Raw genomic sequence first — 18710 nt, 5'->3', positions numbered from 1 at the left:
AATTTCATCCATAGTACTTGAAAATACCTTGACTCTGAGATCTTCCCAGTTCTGTCAGGTTGGGGTTTGTTACAGAACCTTACGAACTCATTCTGAAGCCACCAGTTAAAGTGTTTCCCTGCAGAGTGGGGTTCGTTATAGGCACTGGTCTGTTGGAGCTCCGCAAGAGTGCTGCTGGTCCTGTTCCTGCTAAATGCTTTATTTCCCTTCCTAGCCATGAACTCCCAGATCATACTCACTGTCACACAGCTTTATTCTTGTTCTTCCATCCTCCTCTAAGTCCTTCCTCCTGAATATCTCAGCTAAAATACTGCCAGTTTTCAGCTGTCTGTGGCGGTTTCTGGACCCTGTGCAGGTGAGTGGCTGTCACTTTGAGCACTTGTGCCATGTATTTTATTTGTACCTAATCTGAATGGCAGGTGTGGGTCTGTGGTTCTCCTCGCTCGGGCTCAGCTTTGCACAGGGCAGTGGGATCCATCTGCCCGTGTTGCTTTTCTCTCTTCCCTGAAAAGGTTACTTTTTCCTTTCCTAGCTCCCGTTTGGAATGTAAACCTTGTGAGATAAACCCTATGTTTACATTCCAGAGACCAGTCTGCAAGGTGGTGATGCTTTCATGCTGCTTAAAATAGTGTTATTTATTTTTCTGTAGGAGGTTTTCAGATGTGCAGCAGCTTGGGATTGCCACTCTCAACCATGTTGTTTCATACCAGTTCCTCACTCTTTGATTTACTAGGAAGTGTCACAATGGCTCCGCTGATGACAAGAGTTGGGTTCAGTTTAATGCTGCTGCTGACATTGAGACTTTTGATATCAAATGGGTTTTTACAAAAGCTTTGGATACTCGTTTTTACTGTCTGACAAACATTGCTGTTGTTATGCTTTGTGTATGTGTATGTTCCACTAGTGTTCTCCTGGTGTTCGTATGGTTTCTACGGTGAATATCCTCTATGGTCTGCTGTCATTTTCTATTACGGTTTATACAAGAGCCTGCATGCTTTGTACTGCACTGCAGGCAAGGGCTGCATTAAACCCACTTTTGGCCAATTTATTATACTTGTGAATGGTTGTTTCTCTTACACAGCTCTGATTAACTGAAATCACTGCTTGGAGTGGGGAAGGTTCTTTATTTGTGTCTAAACCAGGATTCACCAAGTGCTGCCCCTGGTCCTACAGGGTGTTGGCTGGGGCAGCCCAGTCCATTGCATTCCACTCTCCTGGCAAGGTATGAAGTACTCTGGTGGTGGTGATGATGTTCTGTATTCCTGCACTTCCTACTCTGGGGGTGTATTTCAAATCTATTAATGGATTATATTGTCTTGATACATAAAGTGTAAGTTACAGTAAGGTAAGACACGAGCCAGTTGTTGTGTCCTCAGTGCCAGGGGATTTAAAGCCAAGACAGAATTTGGCTGCAGGTTCCTGTTTAATCCGATCCATACTATTACTACACTGAGTCTTTCAGAAGGGTGCAGAGCCACCAGCACCCTATTTGCCTGTTGGCTCTAAGCCCTAAGCTCTGCTGTTCTGCAAAAAGAGCTAAAAGCTGAGTTCCAGAGCAGAATTCAGACTCCTCTCTTGAGTTCTGGGCCTAAGCTTTGGTGTGGCTGCTAAGAATGCCATGGAGCTCCCAGCACACCCTGTTCTGGAAGCGTTGGGATCAGCCACACCAGCTGACCCGGAGTGATCCAAGTGTGAGCACTAGAAATGAAGCACACAGCCTGATCGAGTTGTTTTATTTTGCTTGTGCAAGCAGCCACAAGACAGGCTATAGAATAAATAAGTTAAAGCAGAGAGTGTAGCACTTTATACAACCCCAGTGTTGAGATGCTTGACTTCATCATGACAGAGTGCTTTGTTACTGAGCCTGACTCTGTGTTCAGGCAGTAAACCAGAACTGACCTAAGTCAAGTATTTCCCCTTTTGGCCAAAAACATTTTAAAACATGCCCTCAACCAGTAGTAAAAGGTAGAAAAAAAACCTGTTGTAACATCATAGAGTCACATCCGTGTGTTCCGAGTGGGTCAGTCTGTTCCAAAATACTTCTGTCCAAAGTGTGTTGGTGCAACAGGATGAACTTCTGTCGTTAGAATGGTGATCTCTGGGAATTCCTGGATGATGGATTTGGCACCTTTAGACAGAGGACAGAGGCAATAATTAATGCAGCACTGTGGCCACAAGTTAAGCCCTCATTAGCAGACCTCCACAGGTAAGTTGGGCTCTGTTCCTCCACCTCCACTTCATGTTTCTGCCTTAGCTGACTGTCTATGAGGAAAATCTTCCTGAAGTTACTGCTTTTTTGGGGGGTTTCTTACTTGTGTTTTTTATTTCATGACCACGCTCTTACACTCCCAATACAATCACCACAGTGGTGACAGAATAACTCTGCAGTTAGTGGCGGTCTGGACAGTGAATTCTGCGCTGGCCTGTGCTTAAAACAACACAGATCTGGTTTCCTATTTCACAGACACAGAGGTTCCCCTTTGGATCCCCTTTTACACGTTAAGACCTTTAGCACACAGACACAGCTCTGTAGCTTCGTGTACACGCTAACTCAGCACCACCCGTGGCTGCCAGTCCTGAGTGTAGCAGGACATGCGTTGCTAAGGCAGCCACTGAAGCATTCCATGCCCTGGCAGCACTGCACGTTCCTGCTTTCAGGAATACTTTACCATCTGCAGTTCTGGTATGAGGTGTAACAGGCTTTTCCCTTCCTGCCCCATACGCTTCACTGCTCGCTCTTAGTTTTAAACTCAGCCAAAACGAGGTGAGCAACTAAGTGCTGCCACTGCCAGCAAAGGAGCAGCTCTGCACCGCTGCCCCAAGCACTCACTGAGCTAACTCCCCATTACATGTACCTGTGCCTGCTCCTGCCCGCTCACACCCCTCAACTCACCATGAGGTGTGGAGAACAGGCTGAGCAGGATAATGACGCTTGGTTGTACGCCATGTTCTACAAGAACTTTGACAGCCTCAATGACAGTATTGCCAGTACCTGAAAGGGGAAACAATGATCTGTTTAGTATCTCCCCTCTCCCCTTGTTGGAGAACTTGTCCTCAGCCACCCGAGGACATCCGTGCTCACATTGGGGTGTGAATGAATGACAACACCATCCTTTCCCACTGCAGAGCTATCACCTCTGCATGTATTAACTGTAGAAGAGTTTGGTATCCTGACAAAGGAACTTCATCCCTACTCTGAAACAGCTCTGCTGGGTTTGGGCACTGAAGGCAGTGGATTTGATTAAAGCCCCGAGGCAAGAAAGCTCATCTAAAATAGTAAAATAGCAATTAAGAGCTCCATGTGTAGAACCAGAATTAAATCTTACCCTGGAAAAGTTACTTCATCCTGACAAACTCCTCACCCCACTTACCAGATTATGGGTTTTTTGGTAGTATTAACTGTATTCTAAAGTAATTTACTTCTAGGATTCTAATACTAATCCAAAAATGTCTTTTAATAGCATGAGAAAAACACGGGTTGAGTCTTTTCTCATGGCACATATTAAAAAGTTAAATTGATACCAAGTCTTAATGCTGCAGCCTTTCTCACAAACACAGGCATGCCCAGGTGATCTGCTCTGCATTCATGCTGGTGCAGGCTGGCTAACACGTATTCTGGCACAGCCTGACACATTCCCTGCTATGGCACCTAAACCAAGGACAAAACCTCATCAAAGCCCCTGAAATTTGGCAATTTCCCTTTCAATTCCACGTCCTCCCTGTCCGGACGAGTCGAACTGCACGGAACAGACACTCACTGAGTATTGGGTACATGAGCAGAACCTTTCTCCTGTAGATGTCTGGTGGGAACTTGGCGTAGTACACTTTGGCTCTCTGCGTCTCCTCGTCGCTCTGTATCAGGATCTTCCCAATGCGGATCGACCTGCAGCAGTCTCGTAATCCTTGTTCCATTGCCTCTCCTAAGAGGGGCAGCACCAAAAGCCAACAACCAATTGTTACGTGCCAAGAAAGGGCACAACTGCACGAGGCTGCGATTGAGCAGACCCTGCAGTGCTGTACTGCTAAAAACAGAGATTCTCCCCCTCCCATTCCAGGTGTCAGAACCACCTGAAGCTCTTTTCCTTTTCTTTCTGTCTGGGCAGAGACAGACTCTGCTCGGTGTCACTCTGCTCCTGGGTGTCAGTGCTCACACACACCAGCACTGAGCCCTCAAAGGCGCGAGCTGGAAACGTCAGAACAAACGTGGGGTTTGGAGAACGCCCTTGAGCTCTGCCCAGAGACGCCCCGGTGCAGGATGCAGTGCAGGAAGCTGTGGGGCCATCCCAGACACAGAGGACTCTGCAGCATTGGGCAAAACAACAGTGACTCAAACAGCCCTGAGCATGGTTCATTTGGAGCCCTGTCCCTGAGCTGCAGTGGTTGGAGCACACAGGACACTTGGCCTGGCCTCTCACAGTGAACAGCTGATAGAGAAGAGGCCAGATGAGATCTGTGGCAGCTGTTTTGTCTCCTAAGAAGTTAATGACAGACAGTGCTTGATGCTCTGGGATCAAGGATACCTAAGAAGGAGTAACTGCTGGTGGGTTTGGTTGCTGTAGAGAAGTGCTCTTGCATGGTTTTGAAAGGAAGTTGCTTACAGGCTCCCAAAACATTGAATTCATGCTCATTAAACAACCAGAAGCTGCCTACCACTTCTCATTATGCTGACTCCACAGTTTCCCTTTTCAAATCTGACTCCTTCATACTTGTGTCCTGTGAGAAGAAAGAAACAAAAGCAGATGTTAATGGCAGCAATTGCTCCTTCTGTCCCATCTCAATGCCCCTCTGCAGGATGCTGCTTTAAGTGACCATGATGGGAATGGAACTGAGCTCAAGTGCCAGCAGTGAGCTCCACAGCCAGGATGAAGCAATCTCCATCCTGCAGCCCATGCAGACAATGGAACAGAGCCCAAACTGGTAAGGAACTTGTGCTATTTTTACCTTTAAAAGTCTCACTGGAGAGGTGGCACAGAAGTGTTGCTTTCCAGGGGTGTGGTTTCTAACTCAGGTGTTTGGTATTTATTTTAAATGATGCTATGCCAAATAAAGGTAAACAGAATGTCCCCCAAGAAGCCTGGTAAGAGTTTTTAAAATACCAGAAGGGACCTTAACTCTGTTCTCTACCCTGGATGTTAAACTGGTCCAGCCACAGGTTCCTCAGGGAAGTGTGCAGGGCACCAAGCCTGGCTGAATTCAAGGAGTGTCGGGATGATGCTCTTACATGGTTCAGTTTTAGGAGCAGGGAGTTGGACTTTTGGGACCCTTCCAACTCAAGATATTGTATGGTTCTTGTAATGGTCCCATATGGTTTTTATTAGTTAAGTTTCCACTTACAGTGCTACCCATGGGAGGGGTAATCCCCCACATACCTGTTGGAGTGGTCACAGTGCATTCTGTGTAAGGCAGTTGATTCAGTCCCTCTTCAACCACAAGTCTGATCTGTAGAATCAAAGAGATCAGTCACCTTAAAGAGATCTGTTATCAATGGAGATAAGATGCTAAATGTTAGTGGGTGTTCCAAGTACGAGGTGAACCCCTAACAGCCTGAAGGGTCTCTTGAATAGCAGTTATGGGCTGAATTTAGAGGCCTTTTTTGGGTGATGCCTGTTTTGTCCACAAATCCAAAGAAGGCATTACAAAACAGACCTGAGGGAAGGGGGGGGCCATCAGCAGGCACAAAACTGACTTTATTTCTGTCTGGCAGGCACAGGCATCACAGACAAGTTTTTCCTCAACAGAAGAGTGAAGCACCAAGGCAGCTTCACTTTGCTGACACAAAACACTGATGGAAAACAGGGAAAACACACCCTGCCCCAGCTCCCATCAGCGAGGCTCTCGGGTCTGTCTTCACATGCCCATTTCTGTGAGCTGCAGCAGGGCTGCCAGAACAACCACAGAAGCTGCAGCCATGTACAGGCACCACTGAGTGCCCAAAGAGAAGTTCAGCAGATCTTAGAAACCCCTTTAGCACCTTCTTCCTCTGGCACCCACCAGCTGTGGTTACTATGGGATGCGCTGCCAAGCACCTGCACCCTCACAGGGTGTGGATCAGAAGGGGCAGGGGGGTGAAGTGGAAAAGCTGCTGAGATAAAAAGCACTGCATGCACAGTCAGAGGCTGTGGTCATAGCTAAGTCCTGAGCAAGCATAGATCAGGCATGGATTAAGACTGGCTCATCACAGGAAACCTGCCTGTAGCAAATGGTGCTGGTAACTGAACAGTCTCTGGACTCTTTCATTTGTTAGAGAGGAACAGGCTTTCACTGTTAGCAATGTGGATTTGCAAGCAGCAAACACCCTTGTGAACACGAGGAAGTGCAAGTGTGGGTGTGAGTGCTGTGGTTCTCTTTAAGCATGTACCTTAAATAAGATAAATGTTCCCTTCCCAACAGTCTTTGTTCTGACTTACTAAAATGTGTGAGAACTTCAAAGCGCTCTGTCCCTGCTAGTAACTACCATATGGCTCTAAAAACCAGGCCCCAGAGTGGATGCACCCAGAGCTACTAATCTAATACACCACAAGCACCAGGAGGCACTTCTGCATGCAAGTGATTGTTAACATCTACACTGTAAGCATTTGTATAGCTCTGTTCATAAGATAAAAAGTACAATTTCAAAGTAAAACTGAATCATGTCCAGCCTCTGTGCATCTGTTTTTAAAGAGTACTCTTGTTACTGCTGCTCTCTGGCCTGACGTAGCTGTGTTTGGTAACAAGATGGTTTCTGGAACCCTTTGAGATGAACAGAGAACAGCAGTCCCTGTACGGAAAGTTGTTGTCAGAGAGCAATTTCCTGTGTAGAAAAGTTGCTGTCGTTTATTCCATCCTGAAAGACCCATTTTGTGGAAGAGTTACAAAGTACACCACCACGAAGAGAGAATTCTTCACCTACCAGACGATCAGCAGAAAATACGAAGTCTCCTCTACTGGATTTCCTGGAAAAGGTAATAATTTATATTTTACCTTGGGGAATAATTTTAAGAACACTGCTTAAATATAACACGAATTCAAGGACAATATATTCTAAAGGCAGTTCAGAGAAAATTCTCCTACTTTATACAACATTTCTCCCACAGAGATTCTGCTTCATGGGTTTCCTATTTGGTGGTGAAGACTGAGATGCAGTGAGCTAACACAGGAGTTTGCCTCTTAGTACTGCCAACATTGCTGCACTACACCAGCAGCAGTTACAGCATGAAAATATAAGGATGATAATGTGTATGCTTTCCATTGTATTAGCATTACAACTCAGTTCCAACACACCTCTTAAGATCAGGTGTGCACCAGTCTGGTACATTCCACAGAGCTCTGCTCCAGCTGCTCTTGTGGGTCAGTCAGCACCCACAGGACAGTAACAGTGCAGATCGCTGAGGCAGAGTTATCACAAGTGATAAGCAGGATACATATCCTATCTTATCTGGAACTCCCTCATTGTGTGATTAGATTAGTGAACTTGAGACCAAAACAAGCAGGGATTAATGAGTATTCCCATAAAAACACCTCCCTGCTGGTTTATTAGCTTGGGTGCAACCTGTTGTGATGGTGCAGCTTTTGAACCCTTCAGAGGACAGAGTAAGCTCACTTCCTCCTGTTACTGGTGAAGGCCTGAGTGTTAAAAGCAGTTGTTAACACCTCACTTCCCACGTCAAGATCTACTCTTGCTACACAACAGCAGGACAAATTTCCAAGTAAGGAGCCAACACTCACGGCATGCTCGCCTTAAAAACACACACAAAGCACCAATACCATAAGCAGGTACTTGTACATAACATTTCCTATTAATCACAGCAGGCATACCCCTCTCTTGTTTTGCAACCATGAGACTCCGGATGTCTCCTTAAACACTATAAAAAGAGTTCTGCACTAGATCCCCAGGATTCTGCAGCATCTTATGTTTATGCGAGTGAAAATCAAGCTGTTTGCTTATTTCTGACTGTGGCAAGACAAACCCAGCATCACCAGGACTGCTGTTTTGACTGCCAAGTGATGTATGCTTAGAGTGAATACTGTGAGTTATTAATACAGATTACTAGGCTTTAAATTAACTCCTCTGTCCAGAGAGACACAGATGTTCTCATGCACAGTTCACTGAACTGTGAACTTACTCAGTTATGGTTGTTTTTTGCAGGGAGGAGGACAATAGGAAACAACAGTACACAAAAATGACAGGCAAATAACAGCAATACTGAAAAGGACAGACCTCTTGTACACTGCCAGCTGGGACCAGACTGCAAACCCCACAGCATGAGAGAATTACCAGGGGCCAGAAAAAAAGGCTTATGTGAAACCACTGCAACTGTTCAACACCAGGCACAAGGACAGAAAATAACAATGGCAGGCTGGAAATTTCTTCAGTTTCTTCATCAAGCAACAAGACAACATCTAAAAAAGCCAAGGCATTAAAACCTATGTAGCACACAGCTAACAACACAAACATGATGTTACACAATATAAACGAGTTTCATTTTGTTTCTGAAGGTACAGAAGCCTGGCTAATGTACAGTTAAAGTCATGCGTGTGTCTTAAGAGGCAAAAAGGAATGGTTTTGGGAATGTACTGTAATACAAGCCAACCACAGGGTTTATTGCAGCTGTAGCACTTGGTACTAGTCACAACCACTAATGCAGCTGTAGGCTCTGAGGGTTTGTGGTCTGATGCACTTCAGCAATTCCTGTTTCTCCAGTTACCTTACAGAGGAACTGTGAGGGACACCCAGGGCACTGTGCAGGCAAGCCTGAAAAAAGCTGCTTCCCTAAACAGAATTTGTTAATGGTTTTTCTAAGAAAACTTGAGACATTGGGCAAACTGCCACCATTCAGGGCTGATGCTGCAGTGGCGAAGCAGGACCAGGTTCTACCTGCAGCACCTCAGTATTTAATGTACTTCAGTATTCCACTTTTTGCAGTGCCTGGGCTGCGGGTGGTATGTGGAAGGGATTCCACCCTTCCTGCCTGCAGCAGTCATCTTTACTCATCACAGGCGAGTTACACACTCCTGAATCATCCTACTCTTTATAGCAGTCAGGACTGTGTGTCCTACTGCTTTACTGCCTTCATGTCTATATTGTTCACTCAGTTCCCCAGGGAGTAAGAAGCCTTTGCAGAACACAACAGAATGATCTCAGGTAACAATAACCTTTAAATGCCTACATTTAAATCATGTCTATTGCTAAATCAGGAGTTAAAATGACACCACAAATCTGAGCTGAAGAATTTGCTTCTATAGAAACCCTAACCCTAAACCAGAGCTCTATGTTGCAAATTGCTGTATTACTACTGCTCCCAGGCCCCTGGCTGTGCCCTGTGCAGGCCAGAAATTGTTTTGAGATCATACCCTCCTCAGAAAGAGGCTGTAACTTTGTCCCCAGATGTTCAATACTTAAATCCCATTAGATGACTCAAAATTCACTCCCAACACAGAGTGCAAACTGCATCTGCCCACCCGTTCAGCATCTGCTACACAGAGATGTGAACAAGCCTGAGCGAAAACGAGCAAACCCACGTACACTCGAGGTGATCCACCCATCCATCTCCTCAGTCCAGCACACGGTTCTTGTTAACTTCAATGAAGCAAAGAAATACGTGGTCAGTTTAGTCTATCAGATGGCCATTACTGACTCAGGCAGCTGTCTGAACCCAGGACATGATGACCAGCCACATTTTTAACCTGGACAGTGTTCCCAACTGGAAGGCCAGGATTTCTTTCTCTGAATCCTCTCAGGACCAAGGGAAGAGCTTTCCACTCTTCTGAGCAGCTCACACGACAGACAAGAGAGTCCCTGAGGTCTTCCCTATCCTGGGCTGCATCAAAAGGAGCGTGACCAGCAGGTCGAAGGTGATCCTGCCCCTCTACTCTGCTCTCCTGAGACCTCACCTGGAGCACTGTGTGCAGTTCTGGTGTCCTCAATATAAAAAGGACATGGAACTGTTGGAACAAGTCCAGAGGAGGCCACGAGGATGATCAGGGGCTGGAGCACCTCCTGTATGAAGACAGGCTGAGAAAGTTGGAGCTGTTCAGCCTGGAGAAGAGAAGGCTGTGTGGAGACCTCATAGCAGCCTTCCAGTATCTGAAGGGGGCCTATAGGGATGCTGGGGAGGGACTCTTCATTAGGGACTGTAATGACAGGACAAGAGGTAAGGGGTTAAAACTTAAACAGGGGAAATTTAGATTGGATATAAGGAAGAAGTTCTTTACTGTGAGGGTGGTGAGGCACTGGAATGGGTTGCCCAAGGAAGTTGTGAATGCTCCATCCCTGGCAGTGTTCAAGGCCAGGCTGGACAGAGCCTTGGGTGCCCTGGTTTAGTGTGAGGTGTCCCTGCCCATGGCAGGGGGGTTGGAACTTGATGATCTTAAGGTCCTTTCCAACCCTAACTACTCTTTGATTCTGCATCTGCCTGACCATCCTTAGCTCCACATAAGCATGCCTAATTCTAACTTGCATTGCACTGGGAGTATCCAGCCCTTTCTTACTTTTCAGTAATAGTCCTAAATTGCCTGTTTTTTCCCCACTTCTGCTTTTCTCCCCTCGCAGTAGCCTGCCTTTCAGTATCTACCCTTTTCAGATGATTGCTGCACCTGCAGCACCCATCTTCTGTAGCAATTCCCCCCCACACACATTGAATTAAGGCAGCTCTGGTGTCACCTGCTCTTGATTTTAACTCCTTGCAGCTGAGCACTTTATAGCCTCTTTCTGAGTGACAAGTACTGGAATAGGACAGTCTGAGGTCTGTTATTTACTGAGGTGCAGATGATGTTCTGGGACAGAACATGGCAATAATGCTTACCTACTGTCCTTACATACAAAGCCAAAGCCTACACGTGCCTTTTGAGCAGTTCCCAGTTTTCCTCACTGGTTGGGAAGGGAGCTGGAAGGTGACAGTGCCATCTCCACTGCTCAGCACACTTTGCTATCACTGCAGCTGCTATGAGTAATTCATTATTTACAAGACTTATTCTGTACTTCCCCTTACCAAAGTCTTGTGCAATGAAGCTGATGCAACTCAAAGTATCCTCAAAATATCAGCTGATGCCTTCACTCACTATAACAAGAAACTGATTAAACCTATGTGCAAGAGTCCAAAACCTACTTACAACAAAACAAGAATTACAAACCCTAGCTGGGTAAAGTAATTACATTGCTAGTAGTTGCCTAGATGTTAAAGCTCTATGCTATTTCCTTTTCACTAACCTCAAAACCTTTTACAGGCCATCAGCAAGCAGAATTTGGAGTTCCTCTCTCTCCTTCTCTCTGCTTAGCCTTTGAGGCACTGTCTTTGCATAAAGCTGTATTAGAGGTAGTACTTAGAAAATTAAGCCCTCTAGAACCCAGAAATACCAACAGAGACCAGGCAGATGGACAGAAGTGAAACAAAGGGAAGAACCGTATCAGTGGTATGCATTAGTTATTGCAGATGTTAGAAAGCCAATGTGCTGCAGGAAGAGAAGGGTTTCTTCAGAACCTGGTCACCCTATCAATAAACTTGATTTCACACCTCTGTGTCTGCTGGTGGTTCCTGCATCACAGTAGGCAAATTTCACTTTCAATAGATGGCCACTACTTAAGCTTGTCATTTCAGTACTTTGTAATATCACCTTCCAGGTGCTAAACACTCAAAAGCTGCAGATGTGACCAGCGGGAGGGAATCAACACTTACATGCCATGTAAGGTGTTATAAAACATTCAGTCTTTGGTATTCAGCACTGGGGCACAGATTTCTGCACTCCAGTTTAAGATGTGTAAAACTGGAACAAGAGCTTCATGGCTGCATAGTGGCAGCAAGGACTCCCGGTGACAGTGATGGCACATAACATCTTCAAAAAAGGCAGCCTCCTTTCAGGTGATGTGCCCTAAACAGAGTGTCCTTGTCTGGTCCTTCCTTCACACTGCTTCTCCCTAATTCTTCCCAGCTCACCATGGTCTAGTCTTTATGCTATTCCAAACTTGCTATTCCAAACTTACTGTTCCAGAAGCACGGGGTTTTTGCCCAAATTGTTCCAGCCCCTGTTCTTTCACTTCAGCTAGTCCCACTTCTCTCCAATCTAGCGCTCCCAGGCTGCCCTCTTGAGCTGTTACCTGGCCAGTCTTGTCCCAAAATCCTTAAACCCCCCATATACCCCCCCTCAAGTACAGACTAGGACTTGGCTTTTACATCTTCCTTGACATGGTCGCCCCGATCTTCATACCTCCCACTAGAGCAGGTTGTGTGACCGCTCCATCCCCTGGCAGTGTTCAAGGCCAGTGTTCAGCCCCGTTCAACCCGGCCTTGAACACTGCCAGGGGATGGAGCAGTCACAATTCCTTGGGCAGCCTGCTCCTCACCGAACGCGTGTGCAGGGAGGGGGGGGCACACGGTTAATGCAGCACAACACTGACCTAGTGAGTGGAGGCTCGCACACGCTTTATACTCCTTTGTAAGCCGATGATGATGCGGAAGCAAGCTCCACGTACGGAGATAACGCGGAAACCCGTACCGGGTCCCAGTCAGCGCCTTTGTCCCCGAGGCGGGGCGGCTGCCCAAGCCCCCTGGCGCTGAGGCGGAGCGGCCGCACGTCACCAGACATGGCTGCACTGCCTCAGGGCCCCGCGGGCTCGGCACCGGGCACCGCGGCCGCCCCGCATCCCCTCAGAAGGCTGCAGCCTCCCTCCGCTCCCCCCCCACACCCCTCAGGGACTCGGTTCCCTCCGCCGCGGCTCACTTGTCCCTGATGATGGTCTGCAGCTCCCGCAGCTGGTCGTTCATGGGCAGCAGCTTCAGCTGCGGCCCGAGCGGCGCCGCGCCGCCCTCCCCGGTGGGGATCATCGCCGCCACGCCGTTGGAGGAGCTGCTGCTGCTACTGCTGCTGCTGCTGTTGTTGTCCGGGCTGGGGCAGCCGCTGTCCTCGCCGGGCTCCGCGAAGCGGATGAGCCGGGTGCCGCCGCCCGCCGTGGCCTCGTCGTGCGGGCGCGGGCCGAGCCGCTGGCTCTGGCACGGCATCGCCTCCATGCGCGGGGCGCACCGCCCCCACACTCACCACACGCCCCGACCCGGCACGGCCGCTGCAGCCACGCGCAGCCCAGCGCCGGCCCCGCTTGCGCCGCCGCGGGCGTGGGGGGGGCCGCGCGCGCGTAGCGCCCTCACCCTATTGGCTGCGGGCTCCGTCACTCAAGGGAGCGCAGGCACTCTGGGCGGGGCGTTCCTGTGACACCTCCTGGCGTGGTGACGTCATGGCCCCGCCCCGCCCCATTCCCGCTCCTCGTGCCGATGGTGGAGCGGGAGCGGAAAAGGGAAGGAAAGGAGAAGGGAAAGGGAAAGAAAGGAAAAGTGCGGGCAGATCCGGGTGTGCGGTTGGGAATTCCGCCTGAGCGCGAGTGCGCCGCGGTGGGTCTGTGTGCGTGCAGTCCCTGCCCGGCTCGCTCCGCACCGCTGCTTCTCGGCTCTGTGGTCCCCGCTCAGCCTTGCAGCCGCGCCCGGCTCTACACAGCAGCATGTGCATGCAGCATGGAATATCCTGTGTGAGGATAACCGTTCTGAACTGCAGGATTTGACACAGAGCTTGTGCTTTTCTGACGGCGATTTGCAGATCACTCACCGACGTGTGTTGTTAAACCTCCCAGTTCCGTTCTGAGACAACTGCCTTACTGTCCTTTGTTAAACAGTGAAAGAGCAGCGTCCGCACGCCTCTACAGTGTGTTAGCGGTAGAAGCTCTCACGTACTTCCAGTAAAGACTCTAAACTGAAGATGGAAAGCGTGCGTTTAATCATGCAGTTCATACTTTTCTTTATACAAACTAATCTCTTCATCTATTTCAGTTTTAACGTTCTGAAATAATCACCAACTGCACAAGAAATAAAAGATACTCCTCTGGTGAAGTACAAAAAGGAATGTTTAGTGTTCTGATGGAATACTGAAAATAACGATCTGTCAATCATCGAACACTGCAGAAACACATCAGTGCATTGTGGGGAGGAGGTGATTAGGTTTGAGAAAGGAAGAAACAGTGCTAAATGCCTGCAGGTGAGTTTACAGGTGACTGCACCCCATGCTGTAAATGTTTAAGAAGGGTGAGTAACTCTTAGTGGTGAGAGAGTGAAGGAGGCTGAGGAATAATGGGAAGAAGGTAAATACAGGAAAGGTAAAGATCTGCAAGATCGTTCTCACAGTGGAACTGGGATGGGATAGTTGGTATTCTCTCATTTAGGGCATTTCGAATTTAAGTGGCTAGGACATGAGAAATTTATTTGCAGTGAAGAATCTGGCATTACCTGGGTATGTATATACTCAAAATGTCAAATGCTATATGGTGTTTGATGGGAAATTTTATAATTAATTTTAATGGCCCATTATCATGAACTGAGAAAAAAAACAGCCTTAAGAATTTACATTTTCCATGTTAATGCATATTGTTTTATTTTTCTACATTTTTAAAGCTAATAAGGTACTTAATATATTTTATATTAATACTTTCCCTGCGAATTTCCTTTACCTGCTCTTCCTTCTTTAATGACTCTCCAGCATTGCTGGGTTTATTTCCTCCCCAGGCTTTTTCAGTCTTTTTTTCCAGTTCCAATCTTCTCTTTCTCCTTTTGATACCAGTTTATTTACATGATACCAGATTATTGGTACCTGTACAAGGCACTGCAGAAACCCTAAGGAAGACACAAAGAAAAGGTGGCTGTATACATACCATGTTCACAAGCATGACAACTCCTCTCAAGTGACCTAACCTGGAGAAGAAAGCTCATGCTATAGCCATAGAAAGCTAACAGGTGAGTTTTATAAAGTTACACTTTTTCAAGTAGGTTGCCACAAATAAATATCTGTTTCTCTGCAGATTTAGCTGTAGAAGCAGAGAATCTCCTTGGAGACAGACAGAAACCAATGCATGCTCCAGAGATGGCACTTGGAAAAGTTGACAGAGGCAGCTTGGTAGAAGAAATAGAAGCTCTGGGAGTGGAAATGATACCACTGAGATTTGTGAATAGAATCTCAAGAAGTATTTAATCTGGACTTTTACCACACCACCTCCCAAAGCACTGTCAAATACTATGATGCCAATACTAAAATATGAAATGCTAAAATACTGTGGTAAACTAATATTGTACCAATAGAGGGGTGCACTTGGGTGTACTCCAGAGTACAGCCACCAATCCTTTGAGAGCTGTGTCAGCAGCAAACCAGGGCTTGAGCACAAGGTGAGTGCACTGAGCAGTAGCTTAAACTGTGTCAGGGGTGCTGCAGCATCCCCAACAGCAAAATGAAGGTTAAAAATGAAGACACCCCTGACATATGGGGTGTTGGCAGAAAAACTATTTTGCTCATGTTTTCTCAACACTTTGAAAGCATCATCCGCCTAATGAAAGATAATGGAAATGGGCACTTAGTTTTTTCCTGTAAGAACTCTACATCAGGGTGTAGTGCAGAAGCACAGAAATTCCAGTGTGGAGGTATTACATACCTCATAAAATCAAGGCATTTCAGAGGCAATAAACTGGAATTAATTTATTCTATTTATTTCAAAACAGATGAATGAGCGGAAATGTAGTCAGAGTAGTCATAAAAAAGTTACATTTGCAGATGGATATGAACTGTGAAATGTGGGGCAGAATGAAAGAATGCACTGCAATAAACAAGAGGCTTTATAAAAAGCTATAAAACTGGTTTGAATGATTCCCGTAGGTATATTAATTCAGGCCTTTGAAGCTTCAGTTTTTATCACAGAATCCTCAAACCTGAGGTTGATATTGTTCCTTATAAAGCCACTCTCACCCTGAATATGTCTGATTGTGACTGTGTTTAATCCTGATCAAGAAATAGTAGCAAGCCAAGTGCTTATTTATAATCTATCAGAGAAGCAGAGCTAGAAACTTATATGCCTACATGAAACCAGCTTCACTGTGCAAAGAATGTATCCAAGTGGAGGGAGCACTGCTAATTAATAGATGTATTAACATTATCTCATGAATATTGATAATAGGTTTGTGAATGCTTTCCGCTGAAGCACCAGGACTATTAAGAAATCCCATTTATTGTACGGAGAGAAGATGTTTCCAACTCACTCCATCCAGGGAAAAAAGCACTTCTAAAGATAGGGTTGGGGTACACTAAATCCTTCAAGGAGAATGTTAAAATGAGTTGTGAATCCAAATGTACAAATCCCAGGAAGTTCATGGAAGTGAAAGGTCTGAATGAAAAGATGGAGATGGTTTGGCTATGGATGTCCTAACTCTGGGTGCCCTTTAATGAAAGCTTAATCCCAGACAAGGTTTTCCCTTCTGGGCCTCAGCCACAAAATGACAACACCATCTGTCAGCTGGATAGCTGGAGAAAAACCTCAGAGCTGATAATTCCTTTCTTCATTTTTCCCTTCTCTCCATCTTGCATTGGGAATGATTTCAAAGTCAACACTAAGACAAGCCGTGGTATGGGCATGATGTGATGGTCCTCAAGACTGTCTTACTGCTCTGTTTTACAGTGCTTGGTATGACTTCCAGTTTATATACAAGCAGCTAAAAAAAACATGGGCATATCTCTACTAACCTCACAGGCCACTTTTAGAGCTGGTAATATGTGCTGATGTGGGCAGGATGTCTTTCTGTGATTAAATCAGGTGGAAGTTCACTAACCCTTAGCAAGGCCGAGGGAGCACCATGAGTTTGTACCTAGTGAAACCACAGAGGGTGTAGCTATTTACAACTAGGCTGTTCTAGTACTTGTATATAAGAAAGTACTGCACTAATAACAAGTAGACTTTGTCTACACTATGCACTTGGAATTTCTGTACTGTACTAAGAAATTACTTCCAAGGATGAAGGGCAATACCGAAGAAAACATTAATAAGCTTTTTTTACTGCTGTATTTGTAGCAGAAATGGATTTCTCTTGCCCTCCTTTCATAGCCATCCCCATCTCTGTGTTATCTTGCTTCCCTTCTCTTCAATATATTTTCTTGTCATCAGGGGACTGGAAGTATTAATTTTAAATATGAAGGAGACAAAGTCTGATGTTTACTACTGGCCATGCAGCTAATCAACAGTTTGAACTGGGAGATAAGAGGCACGAGCTACTGAAGCCCTGTTTACATTCTGATGAATTTCCTGTGTATATACATTAAAATCCTGCAGCTCCTGCAATGAGGCATGCCCAGAAGCCCTGGACTCAGCTATAGCAACCAGGCAGCATTATAGCTGAGCAGCAATGGCTTGGGAAAGTTTGAAGCCAATGGGGATCCTACAAGCAGAAGAAACACTTATTTCCTTCTACAGGAGAAGAGTCATGTGTCAGAGAGCCTCATAAGCACACATATGCAAACAGGATATGAAAAGGTAATTGAAGTTTTGTGACTTACTGTCCAGTACTTAATGAAGTACTTGAAGACTGTGGCAGCAATATACAAGCAATACAACAAAGAGTAGGCTAAGAAGAGTAGAAAGAATTTATAGTTAGAAAATCCAATGCAGTTATTCACCCTAGAGAACAAAAGCAAAGTTGCAATCAGGATACGTACAGCACACACTTGTAACACAATGAGGACTACAATTGGGGGGGGGGGGGGAGATATTTAAGCCTCTTATTCACACAACACAATCTCATCAATGAAGAGCTCCCCTTAGTGGTCAATGGGAAACAGAACTGAAGTCTTTGCTTCCCACTTGCAGACTTCTTGCTGTGCCAAGGAAAAAGCACAGTTTGTGTTTTGGAACTGTTCTGAAGTTGGTGCCACCGGTAAATCTGTCACAGAGGCAGCTCCAGTTACTCACGGCTGTTTCCTGTCTGCAAAGTTAATCAGATCTGGGGGTTTCTCTGTTACTTCATTCATCTGCAAATCTCAGCAGTCGGGTTCCCCACTGCTGGTTTGCTCACACACAGAGCAACCAACCCCACGTTTGATTTCTGCTTCTCCATGCACAGGACAACTCCCCAAACCAACAAGGGAATTTAAGAATAGCAGGTGTTTGTCTCAAAACCTGGATTTGAAAGACCCTCTGCAATTCAGGACGAACGGGGAGGTTCGGTGGAGAACTGGTTTGTGCTGCTTCTGATTTCTGAAATCTTCCTTCTCAAAGAAAACGAGAGGTTTAAGAAAGCTAGCGGCAGGGATTCTCCAAAGTATAAAGCTCCATTCACCCGTGCACTGTTCTACACACGCGGTCTCTGAACACGCATGGGTGCAGGCACCATTTCAGAAAAAAAAAAAAAAAGCCCTCTGGCTTCCACATTTGCTCAGACTTTGCTACATTCCTGTTGGATAATCACCTATGTACTTTACTTCAGAATTCTTTGGCTTGGAGACAGAAATGAACAGGGCACAGCCTGTAATATGAACACAAGTTTCTGTTAAGTTTTGAAAGTAGCACAGTGTGCACTTTATCACCAAGCGGGGCCCAGAAATCTGCCCACAGAATTCTGTCCTGCAGCCCTTACCTGGACTCCATTGCAATTAAAAACAACTGCTGATTTTGTCATTCTATTCCTATTACTAGATGCAGCCAACATAAATATGTTCCCACACGCACCACAACAATCTGTCTCAAACCGCACTGCCATTACAAACACACCCACTTCTACCTGCACAGTCACATCTTCCATGAAGACTGATAACCAAAGGTGAAGGTCCTTACTCAGGAGGCTCCAGTGAGGTGAGCTGAATGAAGGTCCTCAGGATTTGGCAACTTGTTAAATGCTTAGTGACCAATGACTCTATAACAATGGAATAATCCTGGTTGTGCCCACATC

The 18710-nt window shown here is 46.1% G+C and overlaps 1 protein-coding gene across 1 annotated transcript; it reads right to left on the bottom strand.

Annotated features, from left to right (window-relative positions):
* Positions 1-1717: 1717 nt before the first annotated feature.
* UPRT (uracil phosphoribosyltransferase homolog) lies at positions 1718-13000 on the bottom strand. The gene is made up of 7 exons (XM_061361873.1): positions 12694-13000; positions 6890-6932; positions 5370-5439; positions 4651-4713; positions 3759-3920; positions 2894-2992; positions 1718-2128 (listed from the first exon to the last, which is right to left on the bottom strand). The coding sequence occupies exons 1-7, from the start codon at positions 12978-12980 to the stop codon at positions 2022-2024; spliced, it is 831 nt and encodes a 276-aa protein (XP_061217857.1). The 5' UTR covers positions 12981-13000; the 3' UTR covers positions 1718-2021.
* Between the last annotated feature and the right edge of the window lie 5710 nt (positions 13001-18710).

The sequence above is a fragment of the Neopsephotus bourkii genome, unplaced genomic scaffold, assembly GCF_033783945.1.
Source record: "Neopsephotus bourkii isolate Nb327-2 ecotype Australia unplaced genomic scaffold, CSIRO-AGI_Nbou_v1 NB_1067, whole genome shotgun sequence".
Lineage (NCBI taxonomy): Eukaryota > Metazoa > Chordata > Aves > Psittaciformes > Psittacidae > Neopsephotus > Neopsephotus bourkii.
The sequence above is the reverse complement of the archived record's forward strand: the minus strand, read 5'-3'. Positions and strand labels throughout refer to the sequence as shown.

What these genes read in the sequence shown, in the direction of transcription:
- UPRT (XM_061361873.1), bottom strand. Translation starts at nt 12,980, where the DNA reads ATGGAGGCGATGCCGTGCCAGAGCCAGCGGCTCGGCCCGCGCCCGCAC. An exon ending in CAGACCATCATCAGGGACAA is followed by an intron (nt 6,933 to 12,693) that starts GTGAGCCGCGGC and finishes TACCTTTTCCAG; the next exon opens with GAAATCCAGTAGAGGAGACT. An exon ending in TATTTTCTGCTGATCGTCTG is followed by an intron (nt 5,440 to 6,889) that starts GTAGGTGAAGAA and finishes TTGATTCTACAG; the next exon opens with ATCAGACTTGTGGTTGAAGA.